The sequence below is a fragment of the Gymnoscopelus braueri genome (assembly GCF_963280865.1).
Source record: "Gymnoscopelus braueri genome assembly, chromosome: 10".
In the NCBI taxonomy this organism is placed as follows: Eukaryota; Metazoa; Chordata; class Actinopteri; order Myctophiformes; family Myctophidae; genus Gymnoscopelus; species Gymnoscopelus braueri.
In genome coordinates, this window is record NC_137611.1 from 10615538 (window position 1) to 10633200 (window position 17663).

A 17663-nucleotide genomic window follows, 5' to 3' on the forward strand; every position below is an offset into this window, starting at 1 on the left:
TTAGTTTTTGTTGCATTCCTGAGCCAATAATTTCATTAGCTCAGGAATGCGACAAAAACAAAAAACTAATAATTCAAGGCTTCATGGGGTGTGTAATCGATAGAAAATAAGTCGTTTTTTTGGGTGAACTACTCCTTTGGTGTGGTTAACCTTATTTATTCTGCAGCATTTATCAGTGATCAGCATGAAGGTACAGTAATGATGTCATTGTACCAGCAGGTGGGGCTATACGGTATGAATGAAGCAGCCCAGGTCTAGGAGGGAAGGAACTAGTTTGTGTTGGGCATCGATGCGGACGCATTGATGGAGGAGGAACTATAGAGGCGACGCGGTCTCATTCATTATGCAACCATAAAGAATGCGGGGCGGAGGGATCTAATAAAACGTCTAGACGTGAAGAGGAGGACAAGCAGCTGATAAACTCAACTCACAACAATAACATTTAAGCTAGCAGTGGGCAGCAGGTGGAATTATTAAACTTCTTCCTTTTAATACAAACGTTAACATCTCACCAAAGCAACGCGATCAAAGCCTTTGTGGAGCATCATGGAGAGGAAGAGGTAGGTATCGGTGTGTTGGTGTCTGGAAGGAGTTGTTGCTAAACTAAAGTTTTCTTTTGAGCAGGAGAAAGCGAGCAAGCAAGCAGCACGGCAAAGAAGAGTCCATGCTGTTTGCAGCTGGCTAAAGTTAATGAGCTTTAGCATTGTAGCATTAGCCGCAAAGCTACGTTTTAAATCCCTCATTTTAACTAGTGCAGATTATGTTGCATATATAACGTCTCGGTGGAGTGACAAGAGGTGCAGTTTTAGGACACGGTTAAGGCTGTATTAAGGAATGTTGGTTGTATTGTTTAAAGCGTGCAGCTAGGTGTTAATGCTACACGGGGGGGATGCTGCTAGCCTGATGCTAAAGAAGAAGTCAATGCATTCAGCTAATGTTAATTAGCTAGCTGACTTTCATTGTTTACTCAGGAATCGCCGTTGATGTGATTATTATCATTATTATGAGAGACTGTCGCTGTGGAGCTAAACTAACACACGTGACCCACGTGCAACAACACTGCAAATACACACACACACAACACAACACACACGATATGAGGACTGTTAACACAGTTAAAGTCCTCCTAATGATCATGTATTTACATGGTTGTGTCATGGCTGTAACCTCCAGACATGACACCTTGCAGGACTGTCTGCACACACACACACATACACACACACACACACAGACACACACACACACACACACACACACACACACCAACACTGTGTAAATCTTGTGTACAGATATTTATATTGCTGTCGGGCAGAAACCTCTTATCTCGATATTTTAAAATTTAGTGTATTACTTTTTTATTTTTTATTGTTTACCCTAGTTGCAGATTCCATTCATCAACAGAGCATGTTATATTATATATATATAATATAACACATTAAAACATGTCATAAGCAATTAAAAATGGCTATGTTTACATATTCACAATGCTCAATCCTTTGTAAGGATAAAGCATAAGATAAAGGGTTTCCTGTCTAGTGTCTATGTTGGTGGGTCTCCTGTCACATCTGTATTACATCTGTTTAAATTTTTTTAAATCAAAACTTTTTTCATTGCAACAGTTTTTTACCGTGGTTTTTGATTGTGCACTGTAATTTAATCTTGTTTTTACATTTTGTAAACTTATTTACCAACTAATTATTTTCTATTCTCATTTCCCACCTTAATAGCCATATTAACTTTATTCAAATATGTTTTATAATGTCTTAATGCTGCTCATAATGTTTTGTGTAAAGCACTTTGAATTGCCTTGCTGTTGAAAGTTAAGGTGCTATACAAATAACCGCGCCTTGATATTCATTAATTGATTGATTGATTATACTTTATTAGACAGAAATGTAAACGGCACAGCGGTACAGTAAAACATTTGGACTAAAAGGATAACACAAAAAAGTCCTGGGGACTTGTTTCCATTGTGGTCCTATGTATTCAATTCATCAAGAAAGCATACAATAACACATTAATAATATCATCAACAAATACAAATGGCTATATTTACAAAGCAATCACTTGATGAGGTGAAGATGCACTGTATCTTATCATGCCGTCTCTTATCTCCACAGCCCCCCAACCAAGCGCTTCTTGAGTAAGCCCCAGATAGGTCGTTGCCTGGGCAACACGGGTGATGTACACGCCATGGACCCCCGTGGTGCTGGAGGCAGGATGCTGTTGACCAAGGTGCAGCGCAACAGGCACAAACATCGCTATGACAACAACAACCATCAGATCAAGGTGAATCTTTATGCCTAGAGTGAGAGCTGCGATTGGATGTGTGATATGTTAATAATCTGTCCCAGAGCTGTGATTGGATGTGTGATATGTTAATAATCTGTCCCAGAGCTGTGAATGGATGTGTGATATGTTAATAATCTGTCCCAGTCCACTGTAGTCTCTGTACCGGTTTATTCAGGCTCTTACACCAGTGATTCACAAGCCTCTTCATTTCAAGGGCACCTAGTTTGATATGCAATGGGCCATGGAGTGGAGTCCCATTTGATAAATGGGGCTCAGTGTTAATTTAACTCTGAGAGTGTACAAATGCAACGAATGGTTTGATTTGTACCCTCTCTTTTATTACTTTAGAACAGTGGGTTTTTTGCAACCCTTTTCATATCAAGGTCCATTATTTATTCGGCATTTGAGCCACAGAGATTTAGGCTCTCGGACCCAAAACTTAGAACATTTCATTGTCGTTGGATAAGATTTTGTCCACAATTCCATGCTGTATTGATGTTGAACCAATTCGAGAGATAACAGGCAAACGTTGATCAAAATAACAATTATTTAATTAAGTAATGCAGATGTTAAACAATCATTTAACTCTTGAGAGCGTTAAATGAAACCAAATGGACCCGTAAGGTTTCATTTTACACTCTCAAGAGTTAAAGATCTATAAGGGTCCATTTATCATTTAGCTGGGGACCACCTGGAACCTCCTCAAGGACCGCTGATGGTCCCCGGACCACTGGTTGAGAACCACTGCTTTAGAACGAAGAAGCACTCCTGCACATCAAGAAAACCCTGAAGGAAGCGCACATTTTTCAGACACCCAACTTTGTCCAAGCCGACTTACAAAGTTGGATTTTCTGAAAATTTCCTGCAACTTAAAACAGACAAATCAGATATTCTCCTGTTCGGCCCTCTTAGTTCCAGATCCCACCTACACCACTGTCTTGAGTCCGTGTCAGTCAATGTCACACCAGTTGCAAAGAATTTGGGTGTACTGCTGGATTCTGACCTCTGTCTTGAGGCTCAGGTAAAAAAAAACGTGGTTCGAACCGTGTTTTTTTTTACACCTGAGAAACATCCACAGAATTCGACCAGTCCTTTCTACCCCAAACCTACATAAAGTTGTCAATCAATGCCCTTATTTCATTTCGCCTGGACTACTGTAACAACAAAAACTAAAAAATCTCCATGAATTCAAGGTGTAATTTATAGAAAATGTGTAATTTTTTGGGTGAACTACTCCTTTTTAATACTTTTATTATTATTAATACGTTTATGACAATAAGCCAAGTTGTGCGAATGTGGGGTGTATCTAAACAGAATTATGACTTGGATGGTGTGTGAAATCCATGATATGGAATGGAGCCATAATAAAACCCTAGATGGTACCAGGTACATCCACTGTGTTTAATGTGCTCCATGACATTGCCTACAGCCTCATTTATGCTTCGCCCGTAAGACGGCCGGTGTTCGGGTGTTGTGCTCCAAAAATAGCCCGACCTAGTAGGTCGGGCTATTTTCGGCGCACGACACCATCATACGATGAAGAATAAATAACCTTGGAGATACTATACGTATGTTTGAGATATTATTATGAGCCTTATTAGAAGAACTTGAAATCATTGTACTGGAAATAGATATTGACTATAGAAACATACATTGTATGCAGTCAGAATTAGCCAGATTAATATTTCTACAGAAAAAAACCTTTCTATACAGTGGTATCTCCCAGCAGTAAGTAGTGTAACTGTGTTGTTTATTTCCTTGTCTTTCTTGAACTACTTGAACTACTGACACAGTAAGTAGTGTAACTGTGTTGTTAATGTGATGTCCTTGGCTTTCTATTGTTACAGTTAGTAGTGTAACTGTGTTGTTTATGTCCTTGTCTTTTCTTGAAGGCCAAGCCTGACTTAAACACAACGCTACCGGTTCGACAGACGGCGTCCATCTTTAAACAACCCGTCACCAAGGTAACCAATCACCCTAACAACAAGGTGAAGATAGACCCTCACAAGTCAGTGGACCAACCGAGACAGGTGAGTCAATGCCACTGTTTCCACATCTTCCCAGTTAAAATCTATGTTTTTATTTGGATAGTACAGTGGAGATTGACAGGAAACGGGGAGAGAGAGAGATGACTCGCTGACGGGCTGCAACAGAGCCTATTTGTGGTATCCGCCTTAACCACTAGGCCATCGGCGCCCTTCCCATTAAAATGTAACTCAAAACCCTTTAGTGGTTTAAATTACTAATGTATATCATCACAGAGCAGGGATGTAACGGTATGAAATTTTACATTTGGGTACATTATCTACCAAAATACCATGGTATACAGTATATCACAGGTATCCATTCCTCCCTTTAACCGCACTTTTCAAAAGCAAGTTTACAAAACACAAACCACAACAAAGTGTGGGGAAAAAGGAAAACACAGGCAGTTAAATTATAGCAAAAAACAACAACAAAGCAAAAAAAAAGGGAAAAAAGGCAATACAATAGAGTTTTCAAATGAAAAGAGTATTGTCCAATCCTCTAGTTAAAAACCATTCTGTAGATATGAGTCTTTAAAGAGTTTTAAACGTGGCCACAGAGGTAGCCTAAGGAAGTTTATTCCACAAATGTGGAGCCCAGGGGTGCAATGCTCACTGGACGGCCTTGCACGGCGTGCAGGAACCTATTTGACCAGGAGCACGCGCAGGCACACGCATAGATTTAAAACTACTTTAAATTCACACTTCAACAAAGTTTACAAAGGCTCCCGACTCACGCCAGGTACATTAACATAGGGATTAGCCTAGATGCATATCAATTGTCCATTGTGTGACCTATAGTATAGGTGTTAAGCGACGTGCGTGTCACGTCATTAAAATACAGTGCAAGCACATCCCAAATGAGCATAGCAACACTGGTGGAGCCCTTACAGCAAATGCTCCATCTATCTCCTTCTGTTGCAAGCCTTGACTTGGGGACCATGAGTAATATGGCTCATTGGAAACTAAAAGTATTTTGCTTTGAAGAACAATATAGCTTTATTGAGCTGTAATGTGTGTGCGTGTGTACATGGACTGGATTTATGATTTATTTTTCTAGTCATTCTTCTGACCACTCAAATGCACTTCACATTCACCCAGTCACACACACCGCCACAGCGGAAAACACTGTTACACATTACGTTTTACACGCAGTACGCATTCACACTGAGGCTGTCGAGGGCAGCCATGCAGCAAGGCACCAACATGCTCATCAGGGCATCAGTTCAAACCGGAAACCGTCTGGCTCTTATAGACGGCTGCTTTACCTCCTGAGCAGCCAGCTTGCCCATGAGTGTCTTGTGTGCAGTTAGCAACTGAAACTCTTTGGCATTTGCCAATGTAACATTTAACAAACTAATATTTACCACAATAATGAGTCTATACTGTAGGCTAGGGTACAGTATTACAGGGAAAGGCTGACAGTTCAAAAAATTAAAGCATTTATGACATTACTAGCCAAACCCCGGCTGAGACATGCGGAGGTAGTGCTGCTCATTTAGTTTAACTTGAGAACGTATTCTGTCCACCATGGCTTGCCAACTCGGACAGCGAGGCCCTCGGCCGCTCGTTGGGGCCCACATATTTTCCCCTGGCGGCTTGCTCCGGGGTGCTTCACAAGCCTTAAAGCCATGCATTTTGTTGTAAAACCTAAACGAGCGCTCCCCAAAACATCTGACTAGAGACAATGGCTCCTTGATACTGCGGTATACCTTAAAACGGTATACTGTCACTTCCCAACCACAGAGTAGAAACAGAACTCAACGGTGGTGACGTTTCAATATGTTTGTTGAAGTGGTTAATCCTACTTTCACCAAGTAAATGATGATTTAATATTATGTTCTCAGATTGTACTCAGAATAGGTTACAATTTAAGTTTGACAGCCTATTTCTTTTAAGTTTGAAGAGGTATTTATTATGAGATCATTACATACACACCGTATTCAATATGCTGCTGTGCTTCAAAGGTTGGTAATGGGAGTTTGATATTCTATTAGTTGCAATACCACTAAAGGAAAGCACTTAAATCCATTCAGTCAGTTAGGAAGTCTAATAGCCAAGTGTGTTTGTGTATTTCACTCTCTGGTGTTGACCTTTTGGAGGTTATTGCTAATTGCAATTATGTTTTGTCTAGTCAAGTTCTCCAGCATAATTTGAGTAATGACTCAGGGCTTCAATAATGCAGTTCTGCAAATGGCATCCTTATTCAAGTAGAAATGCATTTAATTTGCAGATAAAGATATGCATCTTCTATCTTCACATAGGATTTCCTCTCTGTGTGTGTTTTTCCTTTCTCCAGCATGGCCAATATGTAATTAGTTTGTTTTCTTTTTGTCTTAAATGTTCAGCTGTTTTGGGAGAGGAAGCTGAGTGGTCTGAGTGCGTTCGACATCGCAGAGGAGCTGGTGAAGACCATGGAGCTGCCCAAGGGTCTGCAGGGTCAGAGTAAAGCCCGACCTCTACTTGTAGTTGATTGCCAGGGTCTTGTATCAAAAATAGCAGATCTACAAGCTTTAGATCTGCTGTTTTTTGGTATGCAACACCACACGTGCACTGAAGTGTATCTCAAGCCCTTAATCAATTAAGACCGGGAAAGCATCTGTGCCATTTTTAGATTGCTTTGGCTATTCAAAAATAGCAGATCTACATGCTCATAGCACTGCTATGAGCTTGTAGATCTGCTATTGTTTTTGAAAAATCGTGAAAATGTGTGCATTTTTTTTTTAAGTGAACATTTTTAACTCCAATATTTGCTTCTGGGGGTCCCTGGAACAAAATATTTTGAGATGGGGGTCCGTGGCTAAATACATATAATGTTGGGGGTCCTTGACATGAAAAAGTTGGAGCACCACTGATAGAGCAACATACTGTTAGGATTTAGAAAACCTTTTTAGATATGTGACCACGGACCAAATACATAATTAAGAATATATATATATATATTTTCACGAATGTTCACGATTTCTTTTAAAATAGCAGATCTACAAGCTCATAGCGCTATGAGCTTGTGTATCTGCTATTTATCTGCTATTATTGTACACAAGCTCATAGCGCTATGAGCTTGTGTATCTGCTATTTATCTGCTATTATTGTACACAAGCTCATAGCGCTATGAGCTTGTATATCTGCTATTTTTGAATAGCCAAAGATTTTTTTTTTAATAGGCAAAAATATAGGTTTTGGCAATTATTTGGAGGCTCACTTACAATTTCCTCTCGGCTCCACTAGTGGGGCCCCAGCCCACAGGCTGAGAACCACTCTGAATTAGGGATGCCTGTGCTCTCTGTCTTCCAGGTGTGGGTCCCGTGTGCACAGACAAGACCTTGCTCTCTGCCATCGCGAGCGCCCTCCACACCAGCCCCACCCCCGTCACCGGTCAGCTCACAGCGGCGGTAGAGAAGAACCCTGGCGTGTGGCTCAACACGGCACAGCCCCTCTGCAAGGCCTTCATGGTGACCGATGACGACATCAGGTTAGACGCCATTGGCCGGCCGCACACCTTGTTGTTGTGACGATGATGTAATGTTGTTGTCCGGGGCCCTCCTGCATGATGACACTAAAGCTGGCGGGACTCCCTCTTCTTTTGGTGTGGTGCCCAAACCCTAACCTTTTAACTTCACAAAAACTATGCCTAAACACCTCACAAACACTATGCCTAACCCTAACCTCACAGAAACTATGCCTAAACCTTGCCTCAAAACCATGTCCACCTCGACTCAACTTTTATTTATAGAGCACATTTCAAATGACCCAAGCCAACCAAAGTGCTATACATCACAGCAGGAGAAAACAACGATGTCACAATAGGATATACAACAAATACATGCAGCAGTTGAAAAACAATTTAAAAATGCACAGCAGAAAATAGTGAGGTGGTCTGTGCTGGTCATGGATTATCAGACTAGCTGTGCTCAAAAGCCAGAGAAAAGAAATGTCTTCAATAATGATTTTAAAATGTCTATGGACTGAGAGGCTCTAATATTAAATGGCAGGCTATTCCAGAGCCTCGGGGCAGCCGCAGCAAAGGCTCGATCACCTCTAGTCCTTTTCTTGGTCGTGAGCTCAACCAGTAGCAGCTGGTCGGCCGAAAGCTGGAGGCATACTTCAAACAAAGTCCAGCTGTATCGGCTTGCCGAAACAAGCAATTTGTTTTGTAGTCGATGTGACTACACTTTTGAGTGTTTTACGTTATTAGACCCCGGTCCACAAACCGCGCTGGAGCAGTGATTGTGACACCTGAATCTCTGCTCTATGTTTGCCTCCAGGTCACTTTGACATCAGTTGACTCTGGAGATTTCACCATTTCTGGCCACAGACACAAGTTGGACAAAATGTGTTCCGTTGCCATCACTCTCTATTAATGAATGGCCATCTGGTGACTTGTGTTTGTAGTCCTTCAGTGAGGGATTAATAGAGACAGATTGCAGAAATAAAACTATATCGATCAGAAGTGCCTGGAATTTCTGACCTATAACGCAAAATGTTTGCATTGGTGTCTCTGCAGTGATATATATTCTGCTAGTTATATAAAAGTCTCGAAGGTGCAAGAACTGCAGAAACAAATTTTGGCAAGGAAATGCAATTATGTTAATTCAGTTCTTATGACCTCGCTGAACGTACTTTCAGTAAGAAATATGCTGCAAAGTTAGGGGTTTGATGCTCATTACCTCATGATAGTGTAAGAAGCTGTGAATAAAAGCATCCATCGAATAGCATCTGATATACTACAATGATAGACAACCGCATTCAGGCCGAAGATTCTGATCAACCACTGCCTGCCGTTGTTTTGTTCAAATAAGTGTTAAATAGCTCTATATTCTGACACTTTGGAACTTATTGCTATAGACTGTGTTTGTTCAGTAACAGGGTCTCCCCGTCTCTCTAGCTCTTAAGTACACAGAAAATACATTTTCAGGGCGGTATAGAAAGTTTATCCAATCAGGAGAAAGAAGTCCTACAGGCAGAGCCGTCTGGGAGAAATGCGGGGCCCTGTGCGAAGTCGCGTGCGCGCGCGTGCGTGAGGATGGGGACTGTTTTGGGCGGATATTTCCGAGTTTTTGGTGGTTATTTGCGGTTATTTCTTTTTATAACTCTTAACACATTGGCTGCCAAAGACGCATATCTGCGTTCTAATTAATTTCTCGCCTGGCTGCCAAAGACGCAGATCTCGTTTTTTTGCGGGGCTCCCCCAAGCGCGGGGCCCTGTGCGGCCGCACAGTTCGCACACCCCTTCCTGCGGCCCTGCCTACAGGATACAGGATAGACAAGTGGAATTGGAAGGGATGAAACAAACTGACACAATGAGCAGACACCATTGGAACTGGAACACTATACATTTGAAACTGATAGATTATCTTTGTTGGCTCTCCTGATTGGATATAATTGGTATTTTCTGTTCATTAAAGAGCTGGGGAGACCTCTGTTACTGAACAAACACTCTTTTAGCAATGATTGCTATTGGAATACAGAGCTTTAACTTTTTAACAAAGACTATGTTTTTGGTTTTACAAAAAATATCACATACACCACATTTAATTTGGTTTTATATTCAAACTAGTTTTTTGAAAAGTTGATAACATGAGTGTTGTGTGGAATCCCTACATTTTGTGCCGTGAAGATCAAAGTGGGGTCCTTGAGGGGGTTCCACGGGTTTCCCAGCTAAATCACTGTTAGGGACCAAATGGAATGTTCCATTTGTACTGCACACACTCAGAGTTATGGGGGGGGTCCTTGAAATCAAAAGATTTCAGAACTGTCCTACAGTGCAGCTTGACAAAGACAAGAGAATGTCTAACTCTATTTGTTTGTTTGTGGTGTCCAGGAAGCAGGAGGACCTGGTCCATAACGTGAGGAGGAGGTTGGAGGAGGCGCTCATGGCGGACATGTTGGCCCACATGGAGGACAGCACCACCTTAGACACGGAGGACGACGACACGCCAGAGGACAAGACGGAGCAGAGCGACAACGGGGACTTATAGCCAAAGTAAATGAGACCGTGATGCTTAACCACTTCATCCCATGGATTAAAGTTGTCAGTCGCCACGACTGATTTCACTCATTTGGATTCCATAGAAACCATCATGTCTTCTATGGAAGCATGTTGGGCCTGAAAATAGCCGATCTATAAGCTCACAACGCGCGTTGTGAGCTTATAGTGTAGACAGGTTATTCGTTATTTTAACCCATTAAGGCCTGAGGTTCCGATTCTGCAAAATGTCTCCTAAATCCTAACGGTTTAAACGTATGTTTCTATATCCGTGGTTCACTGGTTTTCAAACTTTTTCATGTCAAGGACCCCCAAAATGATATGAATTTGGCCGCGGACCCCCATCTCAAAATATTTTTGTTCCAGGGACCCCCAGAAGCAAAGATTTGAGTTAAAAATGTTCGCTTTAAAAAAATATATATTCTAAGATTTTCACACATTTTCACGATTTTTCAAAAATAGCAGATCTACAAGCTCATAGCGCGGCACTCGGTGCCGCGCTATGAGCTTGTATATCTGCTATTTTTGAATAGCCAAAGTGTAAAATAATGCTTTTTTAGCTCAAATCAAAATGTGACACGGATGCGTTCCAGGTCTTAACACCTTTACCGCCGGGCCCGTAGTTCTACGGGCCGTTAAATCCAACGGTTAAGCGCCGAGCCCGTAGTCCTACGGGCTGCGGTCTTTTCGCGCATGCGCGGTCCGGGTGCACTTTCGGATTTTTTTTGATCCACTTCCGTTTCCGGTTTGATGACAGGAAATAGAATTATTTGGGATCCGGTTTCGACGATCACGCCCGCTCCCATTCTACAGACGAAACTGAAACTCAATTCTCTTCCTGTAGTTTTTTCTCCTCGCATTTCACTGTTTAACGTAATCCGCTCTAACTACAGTCATGGAAGTCCGTTTGACATGCGGTCTTCACTGGGAGATACAGGGAGATCTCACGGATGTAAACAGACCGTTCACGGCTCAATCTTAAGGATTTTAACAAGATCTATGGCGACATGAAAAAAACAAAAAAACAACAAAAACACCTTGGCACTGGTGAGTACATTATGAGATTAACCTCTGGCGGTGGATGTGTTAATGGGTTAAGATTAGAGTATTTGAAGTGGTCAAACTGGCAATAGAATACATGTTCAGAACCACCTTCCAATTAACCCCTAATGGTCTTGAATGTGATAATACTAAAGCCTATACCGCTTGTGCTTTAACCACGCCCCGCTTCTGTGACGCACGCGGAACTGCCTCTCGCCTACAACAACTGCGGACAATGTTTTTGGCCGATAAAGTATCGTTTTTGAGTTATGTACCGATAGGCATAGAATCGTAAATCATGTTTTGGCGAGAGCGTTTGCCCCAACTGCCAAAAGTGGCTACTGGCCAATCATAGCGCGTCCTTGCACAAGTGGTGTAGGGCTTTGGGATGATGCGCCCAGTATCCCTATTCTGGGGGCGGAACATTCGCCCGAAAAAAATGCAGATCTACTAGCTCAAAACACGTCGCAACACGACACGTTTTGAGCTTGGAGATCGGCTGTTTTGGCGAAGAGATTTGGTGTAGATCGACAAGAAAAAAAAGGCGCACGCAGTATAGTGCAACTCGTGTCCATTTTGCTAAGCATAGAGGGTTCAAGTGGTTAATGTGTAGCTAGTTGTGTGCCGGTGACATGTTCGAAATAGTCAATCTACAAGCTGAGCTTCTGCAACGTACTGCGATGTCTTAACGCCTTTTTGTTATTGGTGTGTTCCGTGGTCACCGTTTCTTTTTTTTTAAAGTAATACTAGGTAACGTTTTCAACAAAACTAAAGTTAAATTGTATATCTTTTGCGAGTGGCAAAAGTTTCACAACACCCACTCCGTGAATTTCACCCCCGGAAGCCTTTTATTTATATATTTTCTATTGAACGTGTACGGGGGGGACTTTCCCGGGAAAATGACGTTCCTGGCCAACGTCATGACGTCGTGGCCGACGTCCTCAGGAACTACCGCAACGGTTTCCTGTTTGGCCAGGAACTACCGCGCTATTAACAAAAAGGAACCTCACGCTGATTTTAAGATAATGTAGGATTGGAAGATCGAAAAAGAACAGAAAAAGAAAGCACAGCTCATGGTAACTAATGCTCCACTGGCTAAGAGAAACGATCCGTAGATAGTATAAAACAATTAAAAGATCGCTTTTTGAAACGCTTCCGGCTTCCGGTGAAAACGAATGGAATTCTGGGTAATCGAGGACTAAGGAAATTGTATGCAGTGACGGTAGTGACCAGCAGAGGTTGCTAAAAATCGTTAGTTGTGAACTTGCATTGTACAACTTTAACGTGACACTTTTCTAATGTTCTCCCAACAGGCTTACCGGGTGGCATGGAGCTGGCTGCAAAAACAGTATTGTCCTGTCCTGCCATGCAAAGGACTTGAATGATCAATCTACCACCAACAGATCATCACAGAGAATCTGCATACTGTCAACTGTAGGTTGTTCCACAACAACAACAAAACAAAACGGAGGCTCTACTTCTTCTAACCCATTTGAGTTAGAGATATTTGACACTTTGACACTTGACCTTTGGCCTCTAGGTTGAGGGTGGTAAACGCTGGTGCACTGGGGCTGTGTTGTCTCTCTGACCTCTGACCTCCGTGCCAGGTGGTGCCAACAACACGAATATCCCACCAGCGCACAGATTCCCCAAGTATTGTGAGCCTCAAACCGCCGCCATGGATGTGGCCAGTCCTGATGTGGCCAGTCCTGATGTGGGGACGTGTCAGCGGTATTGCTGACAATGTGCAACTTTGACCAATGTAGATACTCCACATAAAAAAAGAAGTGGAAGATAGTTCCCTAACAGACAAAAGTTCAAACATGAAAAAAGCAATGCCTGAGAAAAGGGACGTTCACACAAGCACTATAACTATATACTATATTTTAAAAATAATAATAATAAGTGGATCCTGGAAGGTGCTGTGTCCTGCCACCCTCCATCAGCACCAGGCTGTTCTCCTGTAGGTTGCGTCCCTCCCCAGGAATAAAAAACACTGCTTCCTTCCTGTTAGACAGATGAACTCGGGCACATTTCTTTGTTTTTCCGGTTTATTGTCTTCAGAACCACTGCCTTCAGTGGAGGACAACTGAATGTAAGCTTCAACAGCTTTAGGGTTTTCCTTGACAGTGCATTTGGTTCAGGGTCGCCGCGGTCTAGTGCATGTGGAGGAAGACTGGGACACTTAGAAAAGTTGTCAACATTGGCCTAAAACTCCACAACAACATTGTCCCTGCTTTTAATAATCCTCCGCCTACGTCATGATGCTGCTTCTATTAATTTCCAGCAGGCCGTACACTGATTAGGCTCATACGGCTTGAAAAGAATGACAGTCTTCTACACTCGCCATGCTAGACGGCCATAGCTGAGCCAGAGGCCCCCTGGTTGTCCCAGGTTCGATTCCAGGCTAGGGATCGATGTGTCGACGTGTGTCCCTGAGCAAGACTGTTGACCCCTAATTGCTCCCTGAGGCGCTGCCCCTGTAACCAGCGCCCACTGCTCCGGTTACTTAGGATGGCTTAAATGCACATACCTCGTTTCACTGGTATGCAAATATACAGTGACAAAATTCACAAAGGAGGAGTGACAGCGGTTGTAGTTCTCGTTGCAGTTATAGTGCTTGGTGTGAACGGCCCTATAAAGAGTTGACACTCAAAACGCATTGCTAAGTGGTCTGTATAATACTGTAGGTATTGTAGCCATTCTTATTGTCTGGAAGCCTTGTCAGAAATCTTTAAAGCGGGCATATACAGGCTTTTAAATAATTGTTTTGTCACCATTAACTTTTTTAATTTTTGTATTCGACTAATGACAGCCATGATGACTAACTGGCAGACACATATTATGTCCCTCTTCACTTGTATTTGTAGAAGCACCCGGATAGGCCTAGATGGGGCACACAGAGCCATGATGAAACTGTGAAAGAACGAACAAGTCATTGTTTTTTCTGTGGTGAGTCGCCCCGTTTCATTAGGCCCTCCCTTTTTTTTTGTCCTTTAGCGCCAGCTGTTCCCATGCCACCGCTGTGTGTCAAAGTCGCCACCGCTGGCGATAAACATTAACCTTTACCGCCCTCAAACTAGACGCCTTTGTCGTGGGAATTGAAGTTCTGTTTGTCCCTTTATTTTTGTCTCTTCTAATGACCTGTGAGCAGATATGACTGACTGGTGCTTTTTACAACACAAGTCTTGATATGGTTTTGATTAGCCACTTAAACCCTATACTGTACTGAGCTGACCGGTGTCCCCCAGGGCGCTATACTAGGTCTTCTAGTATTGCCCTCTACACGTCTCTTCCCCCCAAAATAGCCCATCTACAAGGTTGTAATGTCTCAAGACGGATTCAGAGCTCCCCAGCTGAATCTTTCGGCAACTCCCACCCCATTACAACGTGTGGAGTTGTTATTAGGAATGAAAGCAAAGGATCACCACCGGAAGAGGAGGGCTGAAGGAGAGTAAACGGGCCGACGTCCAGTCTCTACACGGGCAATTGGGTGGTGGCCCCAGAGGCAAATTCAAAGGAGAATTGTTCTTTGTCTTCTTTTTTTGGCCGATGTGTTCCCAGATTGACAAGGTTGTAGACAGGCTATTTAGCCCCAGAATAGGGATGCTATGTTTTTGCAATGGAGTGTGTGTTTGTGTGTGTGTGTGTGGAGGCAGAAGCGAGCGAGGGAGAGAGGATGCGTAAGAAGAGTGCCTTAGCGCTATACTACGTGTGTTGGTTGAAAAGGTCTTGTTCATTTAGTTCTACGGTTCCAGCAGGGCATCATATTCTTCTCCTCCTCTGTGGGGAAGGATGGAAGAATACACCAAGAAAAGTCGGAAGAATATTAGAATGTCAAATACTGGGTGAGTGGGGGGGGGGGAACAGAGGACAACTTCATTTGTCTAAAGATTTAATTTAGTCTCCTGAGCACCCAAAATCAAGGTGTTACCGTTAACACTCATAGCACAAAGAGACGATGGCGAGTTTAGCGAGTTGCAAAACGGAACATATGGAATTTTATGTTTCGTTTCGTGGTATCTGCTCGATCATTTTACAAGTGGTGTGCTTTTAAAACGGGCATTTCTGAATGCTCAACTGGGTCCTGGCGTCAAATGTACTGTAACTCCATTTCATTTTTTATGAGCGTCACTCTCCTCCGGGCGGTCACACATGAACTCTAAGGCTCCTCTGGCCGAGGAGTAGGTGCAGCAGAGAATGTTTACAGTGGTAGTAAATGGTGCTAAGCCGACTGATGAAACTAACTGACTACGTTTGTTATTACCGGTTATAATAATTACATGCACAATGGGGTTCCACCGCGCCTCAAGCCAAGTTCAGGCTGGTCCGGTGCCGTCCTCCTTCATAATAATTACTTGCTCTTATACAGTTTGTTGTCCTCTGGTCAAGTACAACCCGATTATTCTTTTTTCTTTAACCACTTGAGCCCTATACATTGTACATTGTTACGACAAACAGTTAAAATAGCCATATCTATAAACTCACAGCGTGTTGCAGTGTGCTGTGACTTGAGTTTGTAAATTGACTATTTTCATTATTTTGGAAAATCTTGACATCGATTGATTCGATTTTTTGCCTAGAATGACATGCCCAAAAGATATGGGACGCCAGGTTGAAATTGGTTTAAACGGGTTGAAGTTGCAACATATTGCACTCAAAAACACTCCCCCCTTATTGAAACATTTTGGTGTCCCACGCTAATTCACTCAAAGCAGTGTCTGGGTGCGTTTTGAGAATGTAAAATTACATTTAGATTCCCCATTCTATCCCATACCGTTTCTGATGAGGTTCTGGATACATGTTTGTTTCGTTTTTTTCTGGTGAAAACATGCTCTTATGTCAGCGTACCTTTTAACCACTTAAACCCCAGCATCCGTATTGTGGGGAAAGCTTTCGCTTAAAATAGTAGATCGACAAGCTCACAACGTGACGCGTGAGCTTGTCGATCGGCTATTTTCAGCGAAAGCTTTCCCCACTATAACAGAAAACAGAAAATAATACACTAGTATAGAGCCCTGAGGTATTCCGGGTCAACCATATGGGGTTTAAGTGGTTAAGATAAATGGCCTAACATCGTTACGTTTTTCATCTTTTCCCCCAATGCTTTTCATGTCTTGTGCCTCCACTCCAGCCCTGTTTCATGTGGTGGTATTTGACAGTATTTGAGCTAGTAGTTTACAGCTATGTGTGTTCTGTTCTCATTCCCTGCAGGTAGGGGATTTATTTCATGCCAGCTAGCCGGGTTCTTTTCTTCTCAACATTGTGATTTTTTCTTTTTCTTTTTTGATGTGGCGCTCCTCTTCATATCGTTGTTGTCGGGCAGAGAAACCTCCTATCTCCATATTTTAACTTTTTGTGTTTTTTTCCCCCCGTAAATTAACACCCCACTTGATCATACTACAGCGTCAAACAAAATCATCTAAAGTAGGAGATCCGCAAGCGACACCTATAGAGCTCGCAGATCTGCTACTTTTGCATATTTTTTTAATGAATTTGAATCCTGAAAAGTAACTGTTTTGGACATATGAGGTTTCCACCCCGACAGACGATATGAAAGCCTAACGTTCCCTTTTCTCTCTCGTCATTTTATTACGATGAACTCACCGTGGTGCTCCAGTGTTGTCTGTTCTGTAACTGACTGAGTGTTTCTGGTTGTTGTTGTTTTTTTTTTCCATGTTTGATGTTAAATTTGTGAACTGTTGAAATGCTATGGCTGTCACTGACGGGCACACAGCTCTACAAATGAGTGGCCTGTTTAGGATTTGTTTTATTTTAATTTTTCAGTTTTTTGTTTGTTTGAATAACGGTTGTTGTATCTCCATTATCTGTTTGGAAAAAAAAATAACTCTGTGTATTGGATTCAGAGGTTGTTAAGCTACAACAGTTTTTGTACTACATTAACCCGGACGGAAGAAGTATGTACCCTGACTGAGAAAAAAAAGATATACTCATAATAAGATGCTGGCGTGCACTTGATTGTACCTCAATGCCAAGTTGTTTGGTCCACGTTATTTTTCACTAGTAAATAAATGTAACACTTTTTTTAAAACTGGCGTGCAAAGTGTTATCTCTGGGGGGGATGTGGGTTGTTATTGTCAACATTATTCTTTTTTTTACAGGTCATGGCTTGAGCTTAGAGTACCTCTGCATGCTATCATGAGAAGTGGATAACCTTGCCTTAAAATACTGACTGAACGCACATGCAGACTGCAAATGTACATTATGTTCAGTCAGAGAGCTGTGTTGGACCACCCCAAAAAAAAAAGAGAAGCCAAGGTAGCCATGATGATGTACACACCCAATTATGCTGAAAAAAA

At 42.3% G+C, this 17663-nt stretch overlaps 2 protein-coding genes across 2 annotated transcripts in view; one reads left to right on the plus strand and one right to left on the minus strand.

The window, feature by feature from the left end:
* The window catches only part of sirt6 (sirtuin 6), a 372587-nt gene that overhangs the window by 56981 nt on the left and 297943 nt on the right, over nucleotides 1-17663 (minus strand). The gene's annotated exons all lie outside the window — the stretch shown is intronic.
* LOC308092966 (methyl-CpG-binding domain protein 3-like) lies at nucleotides 318-17395 on the plus strand. Its single transcript, XM_080439144.1, has 7 exons — nucleotides 318-560; nucleotides 2121-2289; nucleotides 4185-4322; nucleotides 6665-6755; nucleotides 7611-7788; nucleotides 10138-10299; nucleotides 12657-17395. The coding sequence occupies exons 1-6, from the start codon at nucleotides 547-549 to the stop codon at nucleotides 10292-10294; spliced, it is 747 nt and encodes a 248-aa protein (XP_080295270.1). The 5' UTR covers nucleotides 318-546; the 3' UTR covers nucleotides 10295-10299; nucleotides 12657-17395.